This window comes from Anabrus simplex, chromosome 1 (assembly GCF_040414725.1).
Source record: "Anabrus simplex isolate iqAnaSimp1 chromosome 1, ASM4041472v1, whole genome shotgun sequence".
In the NCBI taxonomy this organism is placed as follows: Eukaryota; Metazoa; Arthropoda; class Insecta; order Orthoptera; family Tettigoniidae; genus Anabrus; species Anabrus simplex.
In genome coordinates, this window is record NC_090265.1 from 313909039 (window position 1) to 313929661 (window position 20623).

The following is a 20623-nucleotide window of genomic DNA, read 5'->3' on the forward strand; positions in this document are numbered from 1 at the left end:
CGAAATACTAGCACAATAACAATGGAGGTAATATAATATACTGTACTACATAATATAAGCCATACTTAGAATCTTGCCTTGAAATGTTATTCCAGGAATATTTTTCGATTTCCGATTCGTATAACCGTATGCAAAACACGACATTGTAAGAGCTACAACATCAACTAAATATTAGTACCTTTTTTTTTACATTTTAGTGTGTCGTACAGTGTGTTTGCATCTGAAAATTCCCGCAATTACAATTTGCGTTCACCGTATTCACTTCAATGAGCTGTGACAGATTTGACTATCAAAAAATAGCATGCGTTCTCGCGATTATTTACGACCACGCCCCCCATGTAGACCACTGTCATTGCGCTTCAGTCTCAGAGCTCCAAGGCTTCTCCCTGTATTCATTACTAGCTGACTGCACCCCTCAGCATGAAGAAATCGAATGACAGCGCGCACTTCACATTTGGCGGGAGACTCTACTGTCCCAGGCATGTTTACGTGCTCACTGCATGCGCAGAACTGACAATTGCGACGTGACGCGGTCGACAGGCATATTAAACACACTGTGCAACACATCTGTACAATGCTTCATTCTCACTGTGGTTTTAATTTCGTGACCGGTCGCATGTTGAAAGAAATAGCCCTCTATAATCCACAGCTACTGAAGTACCGTATACCGTTTTCATTTCTTCTTTATTCGACGCGGTTTCTTGAAGGGTACCACACTTCAGCATCGGCATATTAACACTAAAAATCCCAGGTTCAATCTTGGTCCCATGTGAAGCTAGGGAAATAAAGAGGTCAACACTCACCAGAGCCTTGCAAGCCAAGGTAAGCTATATACTCCACAGGATGCCTGATATCCAAAAGGAATGCACAAGAAGTACACTACTGTAAATTCCAGTTAGCTCTATCATAATTACAATTTACCCATTTATGGTAGTAAATGAATTTCAGTGAGTTATAAAATAGAACACAGTGTTACATGTTACATAAATATGTAACAGTGCCAAATTAAATACCATCGTGATATTTAACATCAATTTCTCTTAAATGTGCAGGGACGTAATGTTAGAGGCTGTAATGCAGGCGGGCCAGGAACTTTAAGGGCCCCCGCAGACTCCTCACAAAATCTAGCCTATGTCACTCTGTACGGAAATGGTCAAGGCAGTTTTGTAAACTCAGTCGAAATAATTCGTTTTTAGAAATTGTAGCTAGAGAAACTGCTATATAGTTGCATGCAGCAACAGTCATTGTACTTCTGTTGAGTGTAACACAGCACAGCTTGCCATTGCTGTCTCTCCCAACACCGTGACATGCTCCTCATGAAAGACCTGTACCAAATTGTTCAAAAATAATTATAGCAATGAAAATTGACATGAATATACCACATTTTAGTTTGAAAATGATACTTTCTTGGTGCTCAGTGCACCAAAGATCGTATTATGGAAAAATTTTGTTGAACATTACACTTTTGTCACACATTTATTTGACAACAATATATAATTCAAATAACAAGTTGGTGTAGTAACAATCGGTCAACTAATTTTCAAACAAGATCTCTCTGCATGGAGTTAATAATAGACTAGGCTTATCAGCTGTGCGGTTTGATAATTTTCAAACTGTATTTGAACAGTTCTTGGTTCGGTGTTGTAATCGAATGAGAATTCCTTATTGGCTACAGAGTATAGTTCTGCAGTTACAGAAAAGTTAAACCAATTAAATTGGTATAAATCCAGCATCTACCAGCATCTGTGGGACGACATTGGGAGGTTGAGATTTACAATAATATAAAACAACTTTGTTTATACTACTTGACAATATATTACCTGCATTACTCTACCTGCTGTAATTAAATGCATATTAGTTATTTATACGTTTAACATTTTATATGAGAGGGCCCGAATTTTAGTTTTGACAGAATGCTGGTATGCTATACATTATGCCCCTGAAATGTGATAGATGCCCTTCCTGTATTACTACATATTAATTTGTATAATTAAGTAAACTCATGATAAATTTGAATTTGATTACTTGAACTTTGTATCCTACTCATACAAAGAAGCAATATCCTTCACAATATGTGAAGAATACGACACTGTTCATTATAGCTAATCACACATTTATGTTCAATAAGAAGACTTTTGGTGTTAATACATGCATTCAATTACAATATCTATCAGTTTAATCTTTTTTACAGTTAGGTTCGTCAGTCTGCCATAAATAATTTTTTAATAATAAATTTATAAACTACCTGAAAAAGAAAATATATGGTAAGAGTATTACACTTGAAAACAGAACAACTTGTATAATACTTGAAAAAATATATGATATATATATTATTTATCAATAAACATACCTAGACACATTCACTTTAGACATTATGCCTCTAATCAGTCAGGTGGCTAAGCTCTTTAACTTGTTACTTCCAACTGCAACAATGGGATGTATCTAGAATTAAATCTAGATCTGTCTGTCCTATGCAGCAAGGCAATATATGTAGCAGTATGTTGGTTGTACAATAAATGTTTTCCAGTCCTCATATGTCCCAATAGATATAACATCCAGTATGAATTTATACACAGCCTCATTAAAAATATGAGAAACAACTGCAGCCAATTATGCTAATATAATTGACCAGTTACTTGAAATTGAGCAAAGGGGGCTTGTCAGGCTTCACTAACAGAATTAATTAAAAATACAATTAGTGCCTATCTCAGTTGGTTGGGACAAATATATTTAGAACCTCCAATACCTATTCTTTAGACAAAGCAGCTTTCCTAATATGCCTCCGCACATGCTTTTGCAAACCACCTTTGAGAGCAAATTTCATTGAACAAATATCACACTCAAAATTCTTCACCCCCGAATGTAAAACTAGATGTGTTTTCAAATTCGCCATGACCGCAAAAGATTTGGAGCATACCTGACATTTAAATAATTTTTCTCCTGTGTGTATGAACATATGTCTTCTAAGAGAGCCTTTTTCAGTGAAACATTTACCACAAGTTTCACATGGATATGGGCGAGATTTGCTGTGAGTGAGAACATGAATGTTTAACTGACAACGCCTCACAAAAGATTTATAACAAATAGAGCAGGTAAATTTGCGAGTTCCACTGTGAATCATCATATGACTCGATAAATGTCCTCTTTGAGAGAACTCTTTTCCGCATACGTCACACATAAAGGGCTTCTCGCCGGAATGAGAACGTAGGTGCAAGTTCAGCGATCCACCTTGTGTGAAAGTCTTCGAGCATATCCTGCAGGAGTATCTACGTTCCCCTGTGTGAGTTAGCATATGTGCATTGAGATGGTTTTTCCGAACATAAAATTTTTCACATACGGGACACTGGAATTCTCTAATACCTGAATGAATCAGTAAATGCTGCTCGAGATGGAAACGACGTCGAAATATTTTCAAACAGTGGTCACACTGGTATGTCTTGGAAGGTTTATCTACATTTGTAGTCGATCTCTTTCTTTGAACTTTGACAGCTTTATATCTGTCAGTCTGTATGGAATTGTATCTGATCAACGCAGCATAACCTTCATTTTCTGTACTGAAATGAGAAAAATTGCCTGTTTATAGCTCATATCTGCAATGTGTACATTGTGTTTGAAAGTTATTACACTGCCTGTTTAGAGAATATCATGTACAATGAATATATGTAAATAAGAAAATAACGATTTTTGCAGCCACACTGTTAAGGAGATTATTCTGTTTTATGCGAGGACTATGGTGCTAGGCAAAGGTATGTCCCAAAGTTCGGAACATTCATTTTGCAACCCTGAAAAATCCATAGCTCAACAAAAATGAAGGAACATTAACAGTTCAAAAGTAGTTGCTTCTTTTTGTCACAATATTACATGATCTGCTATTATTCCCTATTTGATAATGCCAGAATAAAAATTAGTCAAAAATTAAATAATTTTAGCTGTCACTGAAATGGCGTCTGGCTTTACTGCCGGGAGTGTCCGAGGGCATGTTCGGCTCGCCAGTTGCAGGTCTTTTGATTTGATACCCATAGGTGACCTGTGTGTCATGATGACTATGAAATCATGGTGAAGATGACACAGCACCATGCCAGCGGAATTATCCAATGATAGTTAAAATTCTCGACCCTGCCGGGAATTGAACCCGGGAACCCTGTGACCAAAGGCCAGAATGCTAATCATTTAGCTATGGAGCTGGACAATTTTTGCTGTAATGTGACGGTAAGAAAATTTGACTGTAATATTTGAATAACTAAAATCCACATATTGCATGGTAGACAATGTCTGAGGAGAAAAAAGATAGTCTTAACTAACTATACTACTTGTTTTCCTAAGGAAAAATCAGTACACCATTGAAATCATGTTGAAGGATTGTAACAACAAGGACAGGTTGTAATAATGATAATAATTACCAAAATCTATTCACTTTTGGAATAACAATCTTTAACAAATTGTCAATTCATATGCAACACCTTGAAACAATATATTTAAAACAAGTCAGAGGGATTGACTGCTCAACGTACCCTTATTTATGGAACTCATAGCAATGAAAATATTGTTTTAATTACTAGTTACTGAAGCAAAAACCTTATTAGTTTTACGTCCCACAATTCCTTTTTTAGTTATCTGCAAGGTCAATGTGCAGGAAAATTTATATTGCATGAATTCTATTACGTATTGCTAAAGTGAGCGTATTATCAATTTCAAAACTTAGAAGGGTACCGTACTTCAACAATAAACACCTGTCATTTTTCTTTTGTAATATTTCTTTACCCAATTCTTTTACTACCATATAAATGGGCCCTACCATTCATATTTTTATCTTACACATAATTACCTTGTACAGGAGATGGATTTAATAAATTTGTTGTGTTTTCGTTTAAGAAGTAAATGAAATCACCATTTATCTGAGAGTGAATATTAATGAAGACAATACTTCTGTAGTAGGAAATTGATTCAATCATCATATATGTTTTAAGCAAGTACACGCACACATATACAAATGCAATAGTGTCTTAAGTCCTAGTGAATTTCAATTTCCTTTGAGTAAGAAAACTTGAATGAGTTTTGTTACTATAGGCAAGGGCAATACTAGTATTTTAACAAATCTGAGTGAAGTAGTTGTACAACTGAGTAACACGTAGAAGACTATGTCTGTAAGGTGACACTGCACCAGACAGGCTGCCATATTTTGAAGGTTTTAAAAACAATGTGGAAATTAGTAGGTAGGTTGTAATTTACACATTTATATCAAAAAATTAAAAGTGTCTATATCTGAGATTAGAATCTGAACCAGCTACCTCTTCTTCTGATCCAATGTCATCAAACATTTTTTCTAATGTTTCTACAATTCCACTTTCATTCAAAGATCCACTCATGATACCAGAAACAAATTGTAAATCACAGACGGACAGACATACAGACAGACAGACAGACAGACAGACTAGACACTAAAAACAGTGAAAGCATAGGTTTTGAGCAGCTGGAAGCATGGAGTTCAGAAGCAAACACACGTACATGATACACTTGTTGTAAAAGTTCTACAAAGTGGTCTATATAGTTGACAATATAAATAAATACATGGGCTAGAGTCAGTCTCCGGCATGGTCATCTACACTGTTATCCCACCATGATACCCACTCGGGCTTGGTCTCTAATGTGTTAGAAGAAAAATTCTCAAATACATGAGAAAATATTTTAAATCAGTATCATCTTAAAAGATGGGTGTCCGTGAAGCTAGCTCCTGTTTTTTTTTGTATGTTACTTAATAATAAATAAACAGAAATTGATTAAAGAACGGTATCCAGAGTGAGTTAGGTACTATTTTGAAGGTATATGTAGCATTAGTTATGGTGTAAATAAGGATACTTCAACTTGCTTGAGCAGTGGTGAGAGCAACTTGAATGGTGGACTTAAAATTAGGCCTTCAACATACAGCAGATCACCTAATTCTCATTTCTGTGATGAAGGAAGTAATGACAATGTACTTTTAATATTACCTTTATTATAACAGAACCTACAAACTTTAAAAACTGAAAATAAGTGTTTAAAGACAAAACTGAGTCTACTGGAATGAAAAGTAAATAGTAATCCACAAGCGATTCTGCTAATTCAAGCACGTGGTATCAAGTTCTTAAAGGTCCCATGAAGGAAAGTCTGCAGTCAGCTTCAGAAAACTCTTTAATATATGAGGGGAGGAGAAATATAGTGGCGTAATTCAGCAAAATTCAAAAATGGAGTCAGGCCTTGAAATGGTATTACAATAACACTTTCTGTTTAGATTCATAGTGAAGTAAGCCCAGATAACATCAATTGCTGCTAGAAGGCAGCACAATTTATTGTTTTCAAGGACACTGGCTAATTTACAGGATCATAGTGGCATAAGACAGAGTTAAGCCACTATGATTGTTATGCATTGCGTGGGAAGATTGTTAGAATTGTTAAGATCCTTGTTGCTTTGTCTTTGTGGTAACAGTTTGCAGCATGGAATCCACTAGTATAAATATGGATAAATTGTTAGAATGTGTGATGACTGTGACAACGTTCCAGACTACCAAGCTTCTGATGATATTGACAGTGCATCTGAAGGATCAGGTAAGTCAATAACTTGTTGCTGCCAATGTGCTTCCTTACTTTACTGTATTACTTAACTCTTGAATGTGAAACTAGTATTGAATTCAGTACAGATGTAAGAATGAAGTTTATTATTGTAAATTACTTTACTGTTATCTTAAATTGAAGTTTCATTATGTCCAATTTGGAAACTTGATATTCAAACATGCAATAGATAGGTACTAGTTACTTTTGTAAACTAAACCAGCAACTCTAATGAAATAAAACCTTGCTGAATAAAGCTTTTTATGTGTGTAGGTCAATAGGTGCTGTTCCTATAACTTATTACAACACTGTTCAGCCTATTATTATTATTAGTATTAGTATTTTAGATACAAGTGTTCTGTGCAGCTCCATGGCTAAATGGTTAATGTGCTGGCCTTTGGTCCAGAGGGTCCCGGGTTCCATTCCCGGCCAGGTCAAGAATTTTAACCTCCATTGGTTAATTCCAATGGCTTGGGGGCTGGGGGGTGTGTGCCATATTCATCATTAAAATTCATCAAAGGTAGGGCCCCATTCTCTATATGGCATCTACTCGAAAGACTTGCACTCGACCTCTTTGGAGGCCATACGCCATTATTATACAAGTGTTCTGTTAGTTGTAATTATATTTTCTGAATGAACACATTCATATAATATACGAGACTGTCTTGTTTTAGGAGCATTTGCAGGACAACAGTAAAAGCTGCCACGGAGGTCACAGAAGTAACCACGGGCGTGACCATGGCTGCAACCACCAAAACCTGGAAGAGAGAAAAGGAACCCACCAAAGAGAAACGTTGCAAAGCACCTGCATAATTCGGGTAAGGCCTATATAAATATAAAAGGAACTCTTGTAAAGGTAAAACTTTCCAAAATACTGACTGCAGCTATCCAAAAAGATGTGCAGAATCATTCTCTGGGGATGAAAGAAGAAAACTCTTTGAAAGATTCTACAAAATCAGTGACTATTCAAGGCAGAATGCTTATTTGTGTGGACTAGTACACCAGACAGCAGTTAAACAAAGGCAGTAAGGGCAATTCCAGGGAAGCCACAAGCTTGTAACACCTACAAAAAAATAACTCCACTGTACAAATGTGCAAAAATTTTAATCTACAGACATTTCTAGTGTCTGAGAGAAGGGTCAATAGAGCCATAGCTAAAGAATGAAAGATAAACTAGCACTGACCCATACAAATGTTGTAGTAGTCAATGTGCCATACAGATATGATTTTTTAAAAATAATTAAACAACAGTTTCAATATGCATTGCACCCTTTGTGTTGAATTGCAACTTTAATTTATATTATTTATATTATGGTCGTCTCTACATTTAAAAGAGTTGATAGTAACATTGCCAAAATTTGTAAGCACTTTCAGAACATTAAAGTAATTGATTGCAACAGTGTTGTGCAAAACTGCTATAAAGCACATGATTTACACCTTAATCAACAAGCAAAAAGCAAGATTAGTACATTTGCTCTTCATTTTATTCAGTGAAAACAACAATATCTTCAGGATTTTATAATGACCATCAAATTTAATACAAAGATCCCACCAAAGTACGCTCAGTTCAAAATAAGGCAGCAATCAAACCAATCACAGGCTTCATAACTCTTTCAGAAACATGTCTCTATGCCATCAAACCATTTGGTATATTATGTGTGGTAATAAAGTATGTCATCTCAATTAGTTACTAAACTTTAAAAAGCATGACATGGCTGTAAATGGGAGGAGAATTACGTTCTTGCAAGTTTCTTTTACAATTTGTTTTATGTCGCTCCAACACAAGTCAAGTCTTACAGCAACAATGAGATAGGAAAAGGATAGGACTAGAAAGGAAGCAATCATGGCCTTCAGTAATGTGCAGCCCTAGTATTTGGCTAACTTTGAAAATTGGGAAAATTTAAAATCCATCCTCAGGGTTGCTGACATAAGGATCACACCCACCATCTCTTCTAGAAAGTTGCTTCTACAGAGGTGAACATATAAGTGGGAGAGTTATAGGTATACCAACTTGTAAAAATAGTCAGCCTGCACATGTGCACCAGCACAGAGGAAGAGACTTCCTCACTCTACTTCATGCCTGCTGCCCGTTCTACGTTATAGGGCTCACTCGCTCTTTTGTGTAGCTGTGGCTAGTGTAACCCATGTGCAGATTGCAATTTTTTATTTACGCATGTTATATTGTAGAAATCTGTGTGTGATGAGTTTGACATCAAAATCCTTAAGTGTGTCCAGAAGATCTCTCAGGGTGCAAGTGCAGGAAATCATGTACAATATTTACCAATATTTCAAGAGAGTAAAACGGGCATACAAAAAATGCAAACAGGAATGTGTTACAAATGACGAGTAAAGTTACTTGTGTGCAATGAGTTCTGTAAGCACAATTAATTGTGAAAGAATACAAGGAAATTTTTGCGAGGAACAAACTCACTTCTCTACGCCAATGGGTAAAAGTGTGCCACGAAAGAAGAGAATCAAAATAGTCTAACAGATTGTGTGATCAGGAAGAAAACTCACCTCTTGTTTGTTATGAAAAAGGAAATTCCCACAATTGGTAAACTCGTTTCTTCCCTGATTGATTGTCGAAGGGAAATTTTAAGACAAAGGATAAAAAGAAAATTGGGTTTCACTAGGAAGAAATGCCAGTCTAAGAGGAAACTACTTATCAAGCATCCTGATATAATCACATGGAGGATAAGGTACCTACAACAAATCGGACAGTTCAAGCGCGAAGGTTACAACATTGTTTATGTTAATGAGATGTACATTCAGCAGTCGCACATTGTACATTGCAACTGGAAGAGGAAGTAGGCACTACGGCAAATATTGGGACTGAGCAAAGACTAATAATTATTCCTGGAGGAAAGTTTTGTGGAAGGGGCCTTGCTGATTTTTAAATTAGGACAGAAATCAGGTGATTATCATGTCAATGAACTTCGAGAACTTCCAAAAATGGTTTATAACACAGCTACTCCCAGCTTTGCTGTGTTCAAGTATTATAGTGATGTATTCACAAAGATGCAAATAAAATGCTGTCAGTTGTGCACCCTATTTTATTCACAAATTATATTTACATCTTCTACATACATGCACTATTAAGCTGCCAACATAATAAAACACTACATGAATAATCAGAAGAATAAGCCTGCCATCTTGGAACATTTGACTGGTACAGTAGCATGTCAGCATTTGCTGACTTGTCCGGCTGATTGAGGCGGATATTTCTTTGATGTTCCTTGATACAATACCAATGGAGTGGCATGTTTGTCAACCCCCCTCCCTGACCAACTCTAGATGGTGCCATCAGCTCCCGCTTGAAATGCTACTGTTGTGCCAGCATACGGTGAGCCATCTGGTGATGAATGAACGTACCACTTTCTTCTACTAACTGTAAAATTCAAACCTCCATTACTGCAGAAGTCTTCCTTGTGAACAGTCAAAATTTTCTTCTGAAAACGCAGAGCAAAATTCTCTGCGAAATGTAAAGAGCTTCACCTTGTTTCCTTGACAAGGCATAAATCCGAAAGCCTATTTCATGTCTAAAGTTATTGTTGCTCTAGACAATTTACATCATCTACTGTTCTTTAATAATGAGAGTATGTACTGTATAGTTACTTATTAAATAATTAAAGGCATAATCAAAATACTTCAAAAACTTTAAAAAAAGAATGTTATGCATTGTAATTAGCAGAATGTATATCTAACCCTTGTCCCATTTCTCTGTGTGGTTGGGTATGAAGTGAGATGAATCTTTGTAGTGAAGCCACCCAATGCCCTTCCTGACGTCAATCTCATCAGAAGAGTTAACGGGGTGAACTGAATAATGTGACATATGATAGCAGGAAAAGAGAGGATGAAACGTCATGTGGGCACACAGCCTACTTCTGTCAAATAGCACCAAGGGGCTTGCTCAAGGTTTTAATATCTCCATCAGATGGACAAATCACCATCAACAACATCACATGCCCTCATTCCCTATGACCACTGCGGAGAGGTTTGGAATTGAATCCAGATTTTTGGCACACAACCTAGAGACTAAAAATTCTACACCACCACCTTTCCTACCCTACCGCCCAACATTCTGACCAACAGGACTTGAATCGGCTAACCATGGTGTCAAGACCATACAGATAATCATGACCACCAGGTGCGCTGCACTGTAAATCGTGGAGTATTTTACTCAATTTATTGTTGAAGCTAATTTTCTGTTTCACTCGTAGCATGAAAATGATATAAATAACCATTACTAAATAAATTTAACACTGTACAAAAATGTTACATCTTCCACATAATACGTAAAATAAAAACCAAGTATAACCAAATCAGAACCACAAGTAGTAGACAGTTTTCATTTTCAGTGGTCTAAAAGTAAAAGAATGAGAGATGTAATTACATAAGAATCTGAAGGTGTGTCTAGTTCAGAAAAGCTTATAAGACTACCTATTCTTGGATCACATTCTTTTATTCTTCATGTAAATGATGTATCACAGAACACAATTCAGTTATCCATGCAGATGAAACTTCAGTTTTAACCTCAGACTCAAATATTGCTAGTTTACACAACAGAACTCAGAATGTAATCTTCCTGAAACCAGTAACAGAAATTGAAGTGAGAATCATAAGAAGGAACTTAAAAAAACAAACGTAGTTATGGCTGGAATCAAATTTCATCATAGGTAATAAAACAGTGCTTTAGTATTAGTATCCATTTATCACAATTCTGTGCAGAAATATGGAAGGTCTAGAGAAAAAAGATGGGTCCCCATGTACATATAAATGTTCCTAAAACCTATCTTCAGATGAGATATCATTTACAATATTTACATACTGTAGTTCACAAAATACAGGTTGCATGTACACTTAATTTCTTACTGGTTGTTCATTCGATATTCATTCTCTCTATCAGCAGTTAGCTAATCACTCATTCATTCAATTATTCCTGAGCTGACATACTTCCTTTCATTCTAACAATATGTCATTCGCTCATTTACCCACACACTCACAGATACATGCAGCAATTTAATTAAATTACATTTTTCTTTACATACATTTGAAATTTTGGGCATCCCGACAGCGAGTTCCATCACTTTGCGGAACACCAATAAAAACCCTTCTGAAAGGCAGGGGTACACCCGAAAGTCAGACAAAGAGTAACACCTTCGCCTCTCTTTGAACCAATCTACGGAATTTTAAGATATTTAATAAACATGTCCTAAAAGGCAGGTATATTCCTTGATATTTTAAAGTTCTTCATAATTAGGCCGAGCCTCCGTGGCTCAGACAGCAGGTCATCTGCCTCTCACTGCTGGATACCGTGGTTCAAATCCCGGTCACTCCATGTGAGATTTGTGCTGGACAAAGCAGAGGCGGGGCAGGTTTTTCTCCGGGTACTCCGGTTTTCTCTGTCATCTTTCATTCCAGCAACACTCTCCATTCTCATTTCATAGCATCTATCAGTCATTAATATACATCGCTTTTGGGAGAGATGACCCCATTGTAATAATAGACTATATATGATCCATTCGTTACATCCCTGACCCGGTCAATGACTGGAAACAGGTTGTAGAAGAAACAGAAATGAAACATAATTAGGCCAGTATTATAAAATGGGGACAGATCCCAATTAGACAATTACAGACCTGTTGCTATAATTTGTACATTTTGTTTCTAGAATATGTGTCATATATCAGAATAACAGAGTTTTTGGAGAAGAATGAATTACAGTAATAAACAGCTGTTTGGTTTCAGAAAATACTTATCAACTCAAAATGCACTTGTAGAGTTTTCTGAAGTGTTACATTCTTCTTTCAACATAAATAAATATTTATTAGGAATTTTAATTGATTTGTTAAAAGTTTTTGACAGCATAGATCATAGAACATTGCTACATAAAGGAGACACTTATGACATCAGAGGGACATCATGATGATTTAATAAAATCATATTTAATAATGAAGATTGAGAGAAATCCTGTGCAAAAAAGAAAAGAAATATTCTAATTTTCAATGAAAGGTGTGTCTTGTTCAGAAAAGCTTACAAGACTACCTATTCTTGGTTCACATTTTTTTATTCTTCATGTAAATGATGTATCACAGAACACAATTTAGTTATCCATGCAGATGAAACTTCAGTTTCAACCTCAGACTCAAATATTGCTGGTTTACACAACAGAACTCAGAATGTAATTAATTGGTCACTTAAAAATGTACTTCAAAGAAAAGAAACTTGAGTAAATCTCTCCACAACTAGCTATATATACTGGTGGATTTTTTTTATCCAAACGCCAAGAAGGGGTTTTGCTAGATTAATGAACGATGGTAGGCATGTTTATACATCTGAAAGATGATGTTGATTCAAATTTCCTCCAAATCGCATTAACCACGCTAGTAATGGCCCCATGACATTGCACATCAGGTTTGCTTTAAATACAGGCTGTACTGTGTGAGAGCTTTAGTTACCACTGAGATTGGATGAAATGATTGTGAGTGGATCAAGAATGCCTTTACCGCGATGAAGAGGCCAGTATCAACAGCCAACTGCGACTGAAAGGGGCTGTATAATAGGGCTACGTGAAGGTGGATTTTCCTTCCGCGCTATTGCAGAACGAATTGGCAGGAATGTCTCCACTGTCCATGCGTGCTGGCAGCAGTGGTCACAAGAAGGTAAGCTCGCAAGAAGACTGAGATCCGGATGTCCCTGTGGCACCACCGAGTGGGAGGACCGCCGCACCCACGTATCCTGAATGCAGATGTGTACGTCCGTCTGGTGATTCAACCTGTTGTGCTGCCATTCATGAACAGCATTCCCGGGGGAAGGTGTTTTCCAACAGGATAATACACATCATCCACGACCGGCATTAACCGCCCTTGTATTGACCGACCAAGTGCAACAAGCATGGAACTCCATCCCATAAGCTGACATCCAGCACCTGTACGACACAATGCATGCATGTTTGCACACCTGGATTTAACAGTCAAGTGATTACACCGGTTGTTAATGGACCAGCATGGCACATTCACGATGGCTTTTCTCAAGCGGATATTAACATGTAGTCTTGTACATTTAATTAATTAAATGTGTTACCTCGACAAGTGTATTGCCAAAATTTCCATATTCTACATTCCTTATTTCATGGTGTTCGGATATTTTCTCCCCCAGTGTAATATTTCAGAAGAAATTCAATTAGAAGTAGATACTGACCTTGCCAGTGATGGTGAAAAATATTCAACAAGTAACCTCAAACAAAATTTTGAGTATTATAATAGATAATAATTTGACAAACTTGTGAAATTTGCAAGAAAATTAGCAGGAATTCCTTCATATTAAAATGAATTTATAACTGTATAAACAATGAACATCAAGCTATGATATACTATGGTTTAATATGTTCTCATTTATCATATGGTATGAAATACGGGGAGGTGCAGTACAGTCACACGGACAGGTTATTCAAATGACAGAAAAGGGTAGTTAGATTAATATTTGAACCGAGACAGAGATAGATTAGCATTTCAGCAAAATTATATTTTAATACTTCAATGTCTGTACATATTTAAAGTTATCTTACTAGTAAGAAATGGTGTCATTGCTGAAAGGGTTTTCTTCGAAGAGTTTATGATACTCTGTTAAGAGGGCAGAGGTTTCTTGAGTTAGACCTTGTATGTAGTTTGTTCTACATCCTCTAGGGATTGTAGCTCCAGAACACTCCCTGATGATATTATTAAACTGTTCATATGCTTCTGGAATTGGATTGAGTGGTTTGATCTTCTCGTCCAGTAAGTTGGTGAATCTTTCCCAGTTAGCTTTCTTAAAATTATATCTCCTTTTAAAATAGACCTCTTGAGGTCTAAAGGCAGCTACCAGTTGACACATTATTGGGCGATGCTGTGTATTCGGAATAGGAGCACATACAGATTTAACACACTGATGTGCTATCTTTTCGCTCACAAATATTAAGTCTGGATTATAACCCCGCTTCCATCTACCACTGTTAAAAGAAGAAGGGAGCTTGCTATCATGGATAAGAGACAGATGGTGTTCTTCAGCCCATTCTAAAACATTCTCACCACTCTCGTCTTGTTCGTAACCCCAAATACTGCTGTGGCTGTTGAAGTTACCAATGAAGAAAGATACCTTCCAATCATCGAGATTGTTAGGTGACATGAATGAGAATGTTACATTAGGAGGTTTATAGATGGAAACTATAACTGAATTGCTCAATTCCACTGTGATCAATTCTATATCATTTTCTTCTGTAATTGATGTGGAGAGAATCTGGAGATCTGGCTTGACGAAGACTGCACTACCATATCGTCCATGCGGTCTCTCTGCTGCCAATTTCATACCTGGTATTCTAGGACATGGTTGGTGTACATCCCTGTGAGTTTCTTGTACACATATTACATCACAGTTTGTTGTTTGGCAAAGTTCTTGTAAGAGCTGTTGTTTACAAGTTGACATACCTTCTATGTTTATAGATATGATGGTCATTTTCGGTTCTGAAAAGAACCTTTCCCGACTTATGAATGTCATTATATAATAGTTGATGTTACTTCTGGATTGGAAAGATCAGCCGGTGTTAACACCTCACCGCTGCCCAGGGAACGCCCGAATGTAAATCATACACTCAACTAGATCACTGCCCAACACCTAAATATCTAGGTGTAACATTGGATCGTGCTCTCACTGCATGAACATCAAGCAGAAAGTGTCGGCTAGAAACAACATCCTTCGCAAGTTGTCTGGAACCAATTGGGGTACACATCCAAAGACGTTGAGAACTACAGCCCTGGCTCTGTGTTACTCCGCTGCAGAGTACGCTTGCCCTGTTTGGTACAGATCAAGTCATGCTAAACAAGTTGACATTTCTCTAAATGAAACATGTCGACTCATTACTGGCTGCTTGAGACCAACTCCACGAGACAGAATCTACTGTTTGGCTGGAATCGCCCCACCAGATATAAGAAGAGAAGTTGCATCCATGAATGAGAGAACTAAAGCACTTGCCTCATGTGCACACCCATTGAATGCATATGAACCTGCCCACCGAAGATTGAGGTCTAGGAGGAGTTTCCTGAATACAACCGAAGATTTAAACGAATCTGATCAATCCACAAGGTTGAGATTATGGAGAACTAGAAATCCTCAACTTGCTGATTGGATGCTACTAATTGAACATCTCCCCCCAGGACACGAGGAACATTGGTCTACGTGGAAATCATTGAACAGGCTTCGCACTGGGGTTGGTAGATCAAGAACCAATATGGTAAAGTGGGGCTTTCCTGGCACATCCATGCAATGCGAATGTGGTGAAGACCAAACCACAGCCCATTTCATGAACTGTAGTAAGTGTCCTTTAAGTTGCACAATAGAGGACTTGATGGCTGCAACACCTAATGCCCGTGATTTGGCAAAATTCTGGGCAGACACTATTTGATATGTATGTCATTAAGTACCATTATGCTATGTAAAATGTATGCTTCTGATATGAATAAATAAATAAATAAGTAAGAAATAAATGGTAAACAAATGTAGAAGTTATCTTACTAGTAAGAAATAAATGGTAAATAACTGTAGCATGCACCCTGAAACGTGAAGACAAGACAACTGTTTCAAAATAAGGGCAAACACCCAATATGCTAAACAGGATCCTCTTAAAACTACACTAATACTTTATAATAAACTCCCCAGGGAAATAAAATTGTTGCCAAAAAACATTTAAATAATACTTAGCTAAAAAGTACCATACTCAGCTAAAATTTGAATATTTTTAAAAATATTATATGAATGCAGGTTTATATAACATAAATTAAAACATATGATGTTTATGACTAAGTATTTTTGTGGCTAATTCTGAATTCAATACAGATAATGGAACTTACATATACTGAATTTTAAATTTTTAATCAAACAGTGTTGTACTGCTTACATAAATTATACTGGTCAACACACATTTTCTTGACAATCATATTAAAGTCATTTTAAAGCATTTTATAGCACTGGTTTTGCTAAATAGGCTATATTTTTTTAAATGTAATTAATACCTCAGCAAAATCTTTGGGGAAATGTGGCACTTACCTAAACAATCTAAGAATCAAACTATGTTTATTATAAATTTTAACAACCCTAAACAATACTTGTACATAAAAAAAAATTATGGAATTTTGAATGCTTGTATATTCAGTACGTTACAGAAATTATCACAATTATTGCTTAAAATTGTCACTTGTATTATTTCCCTCTATGTGGGCCATCAGGACAATCATACTAAAGGCTCCAATGGTTGTCTGCCATAATATATCTCTCCCATCTGCTACCTTTCCTCCATCACCAGTATATCTTGATGGAGCCTCTCCCATTGTTCCTCACTCAAATTACCAAGATTTTCTGGAAATCTTTACTAGTGGCTATGGAGATAGCTTACATTCATGAGCATATTAGCATCGTGATTTTGAAATTTTGAGAGCATAACATGTACAAATCACAGTAATTTTGTGCTTTATGATTACCAGAGAAGTTTTTGACAACCATGACAAAGATGCATCAGGCAGAAGCTTCAAAAACTTCGGTAGTGATCATGCAGTTTGTGAAACTTGAATTGTTGATGAATTCACAAATTTGAGGCCCATCACAGATTCCTGCTCTTGATTTTTCCATACTCAATCCAGGAAAGAATCCAGATATGTGTTTGAAGCAATTGTCATTTTTGTTCAGTGCCCTTACACATTGCTTCATCAGTCCTACTTTATACTGAGCAGAGGAAAAATAACTTTTTGAATGAGAATAGAAAAGAGAAAATTTATGTTTCATCAAACATTTGTTTGGATAAATGTGTAAAACAATTATTAAGACAGTTTTCAAACCATCAGTTAAACATGAAGTCAAGGCAGTGGTGGCAATCTAGTCATGGAAGTTGCTGCAAAATTGTAATGGAAAATTTATACATGTGGCTTGTTGCATCAAAGTTCATGATCAATCCCCTGAGTGATGACTCAAAGCAAAAAAGGACTTGGACGTTGGCTCGAACCTCAAAGAACATTGCCAGTGATCCAGAAACCAAACAACAATCCAGTCAATGGAAAAGTTGTAACTGTTTGTAAATAACAATAAAAATAATCTTAAATAAAATTACTTAAAAACTTAATAAAATAATTGAAATAAATTAAATTAACAAAAATAATTAATCAAAATGTCCGTAGTATGGGTGCCAGAGTTCACCAGAATGGATCCCTCGAATTTTAATAGAGCATGATAGTAATTATTTCTCTCCCAGGGCATGTACATAAAAGCTGTGTACTGGTACATCTGCTTCAGCCCTTACCTAACCTTCTGAAAATGACTAAATAGGTAGGAACTGCACCTAGGTTCATCAATAACTCCACTGATTCTAAAATAACTAACTATATTCTCAATAAAATCCGTGCATGAGCACCTCATCAACACACCAAAACGTACATATAGTACACACACAAAATATTACTGGAAGACTCCATAGTTACAACAATAACAATGAAAATAGTAGGAGAGCAAAAGTGAGGACTAAGCCACCATTTGCAGTTAGTCCATTGAATAATGCACATATATGTAGATAAGTACCCTTCACTGTCTCTGTATCAGCACGACTTGCAGATTCTCATAATCGGCACTTATTATATCATACAGATATTGTACCTCATAATACTGTGTTCACTGACTCTAACACTTGTTTTAAAGATATATTCACTTGAGCAACACACGCTTGTCGTTCCTGAAGATAAATTATGTAGTCTGAGATAGCTTTCACCAACATATAATACCAGGCCACCACAAAGTGATACAATAACCAGTGCCTAAGCGCTCCACAGTTCATAGGTCAGCCACGTTCCACAAGCATAACGACTACGTTCCACAAACTTTGAAGTTCAGTCCAGTATAGTGCAGCAGTGTCACTCCAGTACCGTATCAGAAGTTGTAAGTGTAGTAGTGTCGTGTCTCCACTCCTTCATTCCTGTACAGTGTCGTCCTTCCTCACCGTATGACACCTGCATATATAGATCTCAGCCTTCTCCTTCCTCTCACGTGATCTAACTGGATTCATCCTCGCCAGCCAATCATGAGTAGATCCTCTAGTCGAGACCACGCCCTGAATCTCTTCCTGGCCCCAAGACAATAACACCATCAACGGACTCGGGTATTTCACATGAGTCATCAGAACTTTTTGACTACAATAACAAGTCCACCTCATCAGACTTTGGGATAAACACATGAGTCATATGAATTTCCTGAGTTATGATAGCAATGATTTTCCTATCAGTTTGTACAAAACAAATTACTCATACCACATATGGAGACCTCACAGCTTACAAATATTAATGACAAAATATACAACTGAAATACTGATAATAATAATAATAATAATAATAATAATAATAATAATAATAATAATAATAATAATAATAATAATAATAATTCCTTGGATGTGGCCACGAAGCAGATCAACCAGCTTCAAAGATAAGCTGCAAAGGCGGGCCTCCAAATCTCCTTTGAGAAAACGAAATTCATTACAAACATCAAACTGGTGCCAAGTGAGCTAGAAGGGACTCATGGAAAAGTCAAGCAAGCTGAAAAATTTAAGTATCTTGGTGAATAGATAGAACCTAACTTGTCCAAAAAAGAAGCCTTTTCTTCACGCATGAATAAAATGGAAATGGCTTACCATCTGACTAAAAATGTCTATAACAAAAGATCTATATCTCTGAATGCAAAAATCAAACACTATTGCATTGTTATCCGGCCAGAGGCTCTACATGCAGAGGAATTCGCCATGAACCAAAAGGCACGATGGAGAAATTGGAGGCCAAGGAAAGAAAGATTTTGAGAAAAATCTTAGGTCCAGTCAAAGACAATGGCGAGTTTAGGAGACGGCACAACCAGGAGTTGTACTCGCATGTGGAGAAAATAACTGATGTGATGCGAAAAAGGAGGATTACTTTTTATGGACACATGGCCCGAATGAATTCAACACGGTTAACCAACCGCATTTTCACTTTCCTCCAAGGGAAAAAGGCAAAGGGGGCATGGTTCAGTGAGGTACAGAAAGATCTGCAGGAGATTGGGATTTCATCTGAAGATATCCAGGAGCGTGTCCCGCTTAAGAAAAAACTCCAAGAACATAGTTTCCTACCAAAGCCGAAGATGAAAACTGGAAAGGCATGGACGGAAGAGCAAAAGGAGCAACACTGTATACGAATGAAGGAATACTGGACCAACATTAAAGCTCAAGGGAAACAGTTGAAATGACGTGGTCCTTAGTTGGCCAAAACGAAACAAGAATAATAATAATAATAAATCAAATACTGACAATAATATCTCTCACTTCTAAATACAGTGCGAGGGTGTAATATATATACTATCACAAATTCTGGAGTTAACTTGACTGAAGAATGTTAGGAAAGTAAAAAGCAACACCAAGTGCATGTTGATTTTTTAATTTTTCATCAAACAGAAATGGTTCACAAGGAGCGTGGTGTTCCATCTGGTCAAATGGTTAATGCTGCTTTCTATGCTGAAATTCTGAAATACTTACAGGAAGATGTGAGGAAGCAATCTGATCAGTGGCAGAACAACACATGGCTCATTCACCATAAGAATGCACCTGTCCATACTGCTCTATAGACTCAACAGTTGTTCACCAACAATAACATGAACCTGGTGCCACATCCTCCGTATCTGTCTGATCTTGAGATTTCTTTCTATTCCCAAAACTGAAAATGCAGCTGAAGGGGCAAAGATTTCAGATGGTGAAGGAAATGACTTCCTGAAATGCTTGCAATCATGACAGCACTGCTGGAATAAATTTTGAGCCTCATAAGGGGACTACTGAAAGTGATAGAGGCCAATAATGTCTAAGGTACATAATGAGATCAGTGCACGAACTTCTTGATCCATGGAGTTTATCCACAGCAAACAAAGTGAGAGCAGCTAGCTACCATGTAAGCACATATGGACAGAGTACAAAGAAGAGAAAGGGGCTGCCTGGCCAAGGCAGTAAAGGCGTGCT

General features: G+C 36.8%; 1 protein-coding gene across 4 annotated transcripts in view; it reads right to left on the minus strand.

The window, feature by feature from the left end:
- Positions 1–1075: 1075 nt before the first annotated feature.
- LOC137498548 (oocyte zinc finger protein XlCOF6.1-like) overlaps positions 1076–20623 on the minus strand; it is a 66469-nt gene continuing 46921 nt past the window's right edge. For 3 of the 4 annotated variants that reach the window (XM_068226243.1, XM_068226240.1, XM_068226244.1), the window contains one exon: positions 1472–3554. In XM_068226243.1, coding sequence (XP_068082344.1) covers positions 2747–3554 — 808 coding nt within the window. In that variant the 3' untranslated portion in view covers positions 1472–2746. Of the gene's footprint in view, positions 1326–1471; positions 3555–20623 lie in introns of those variants that run through there. The other variant, XM_068226245.1, reaches the window with a different exon arrangement.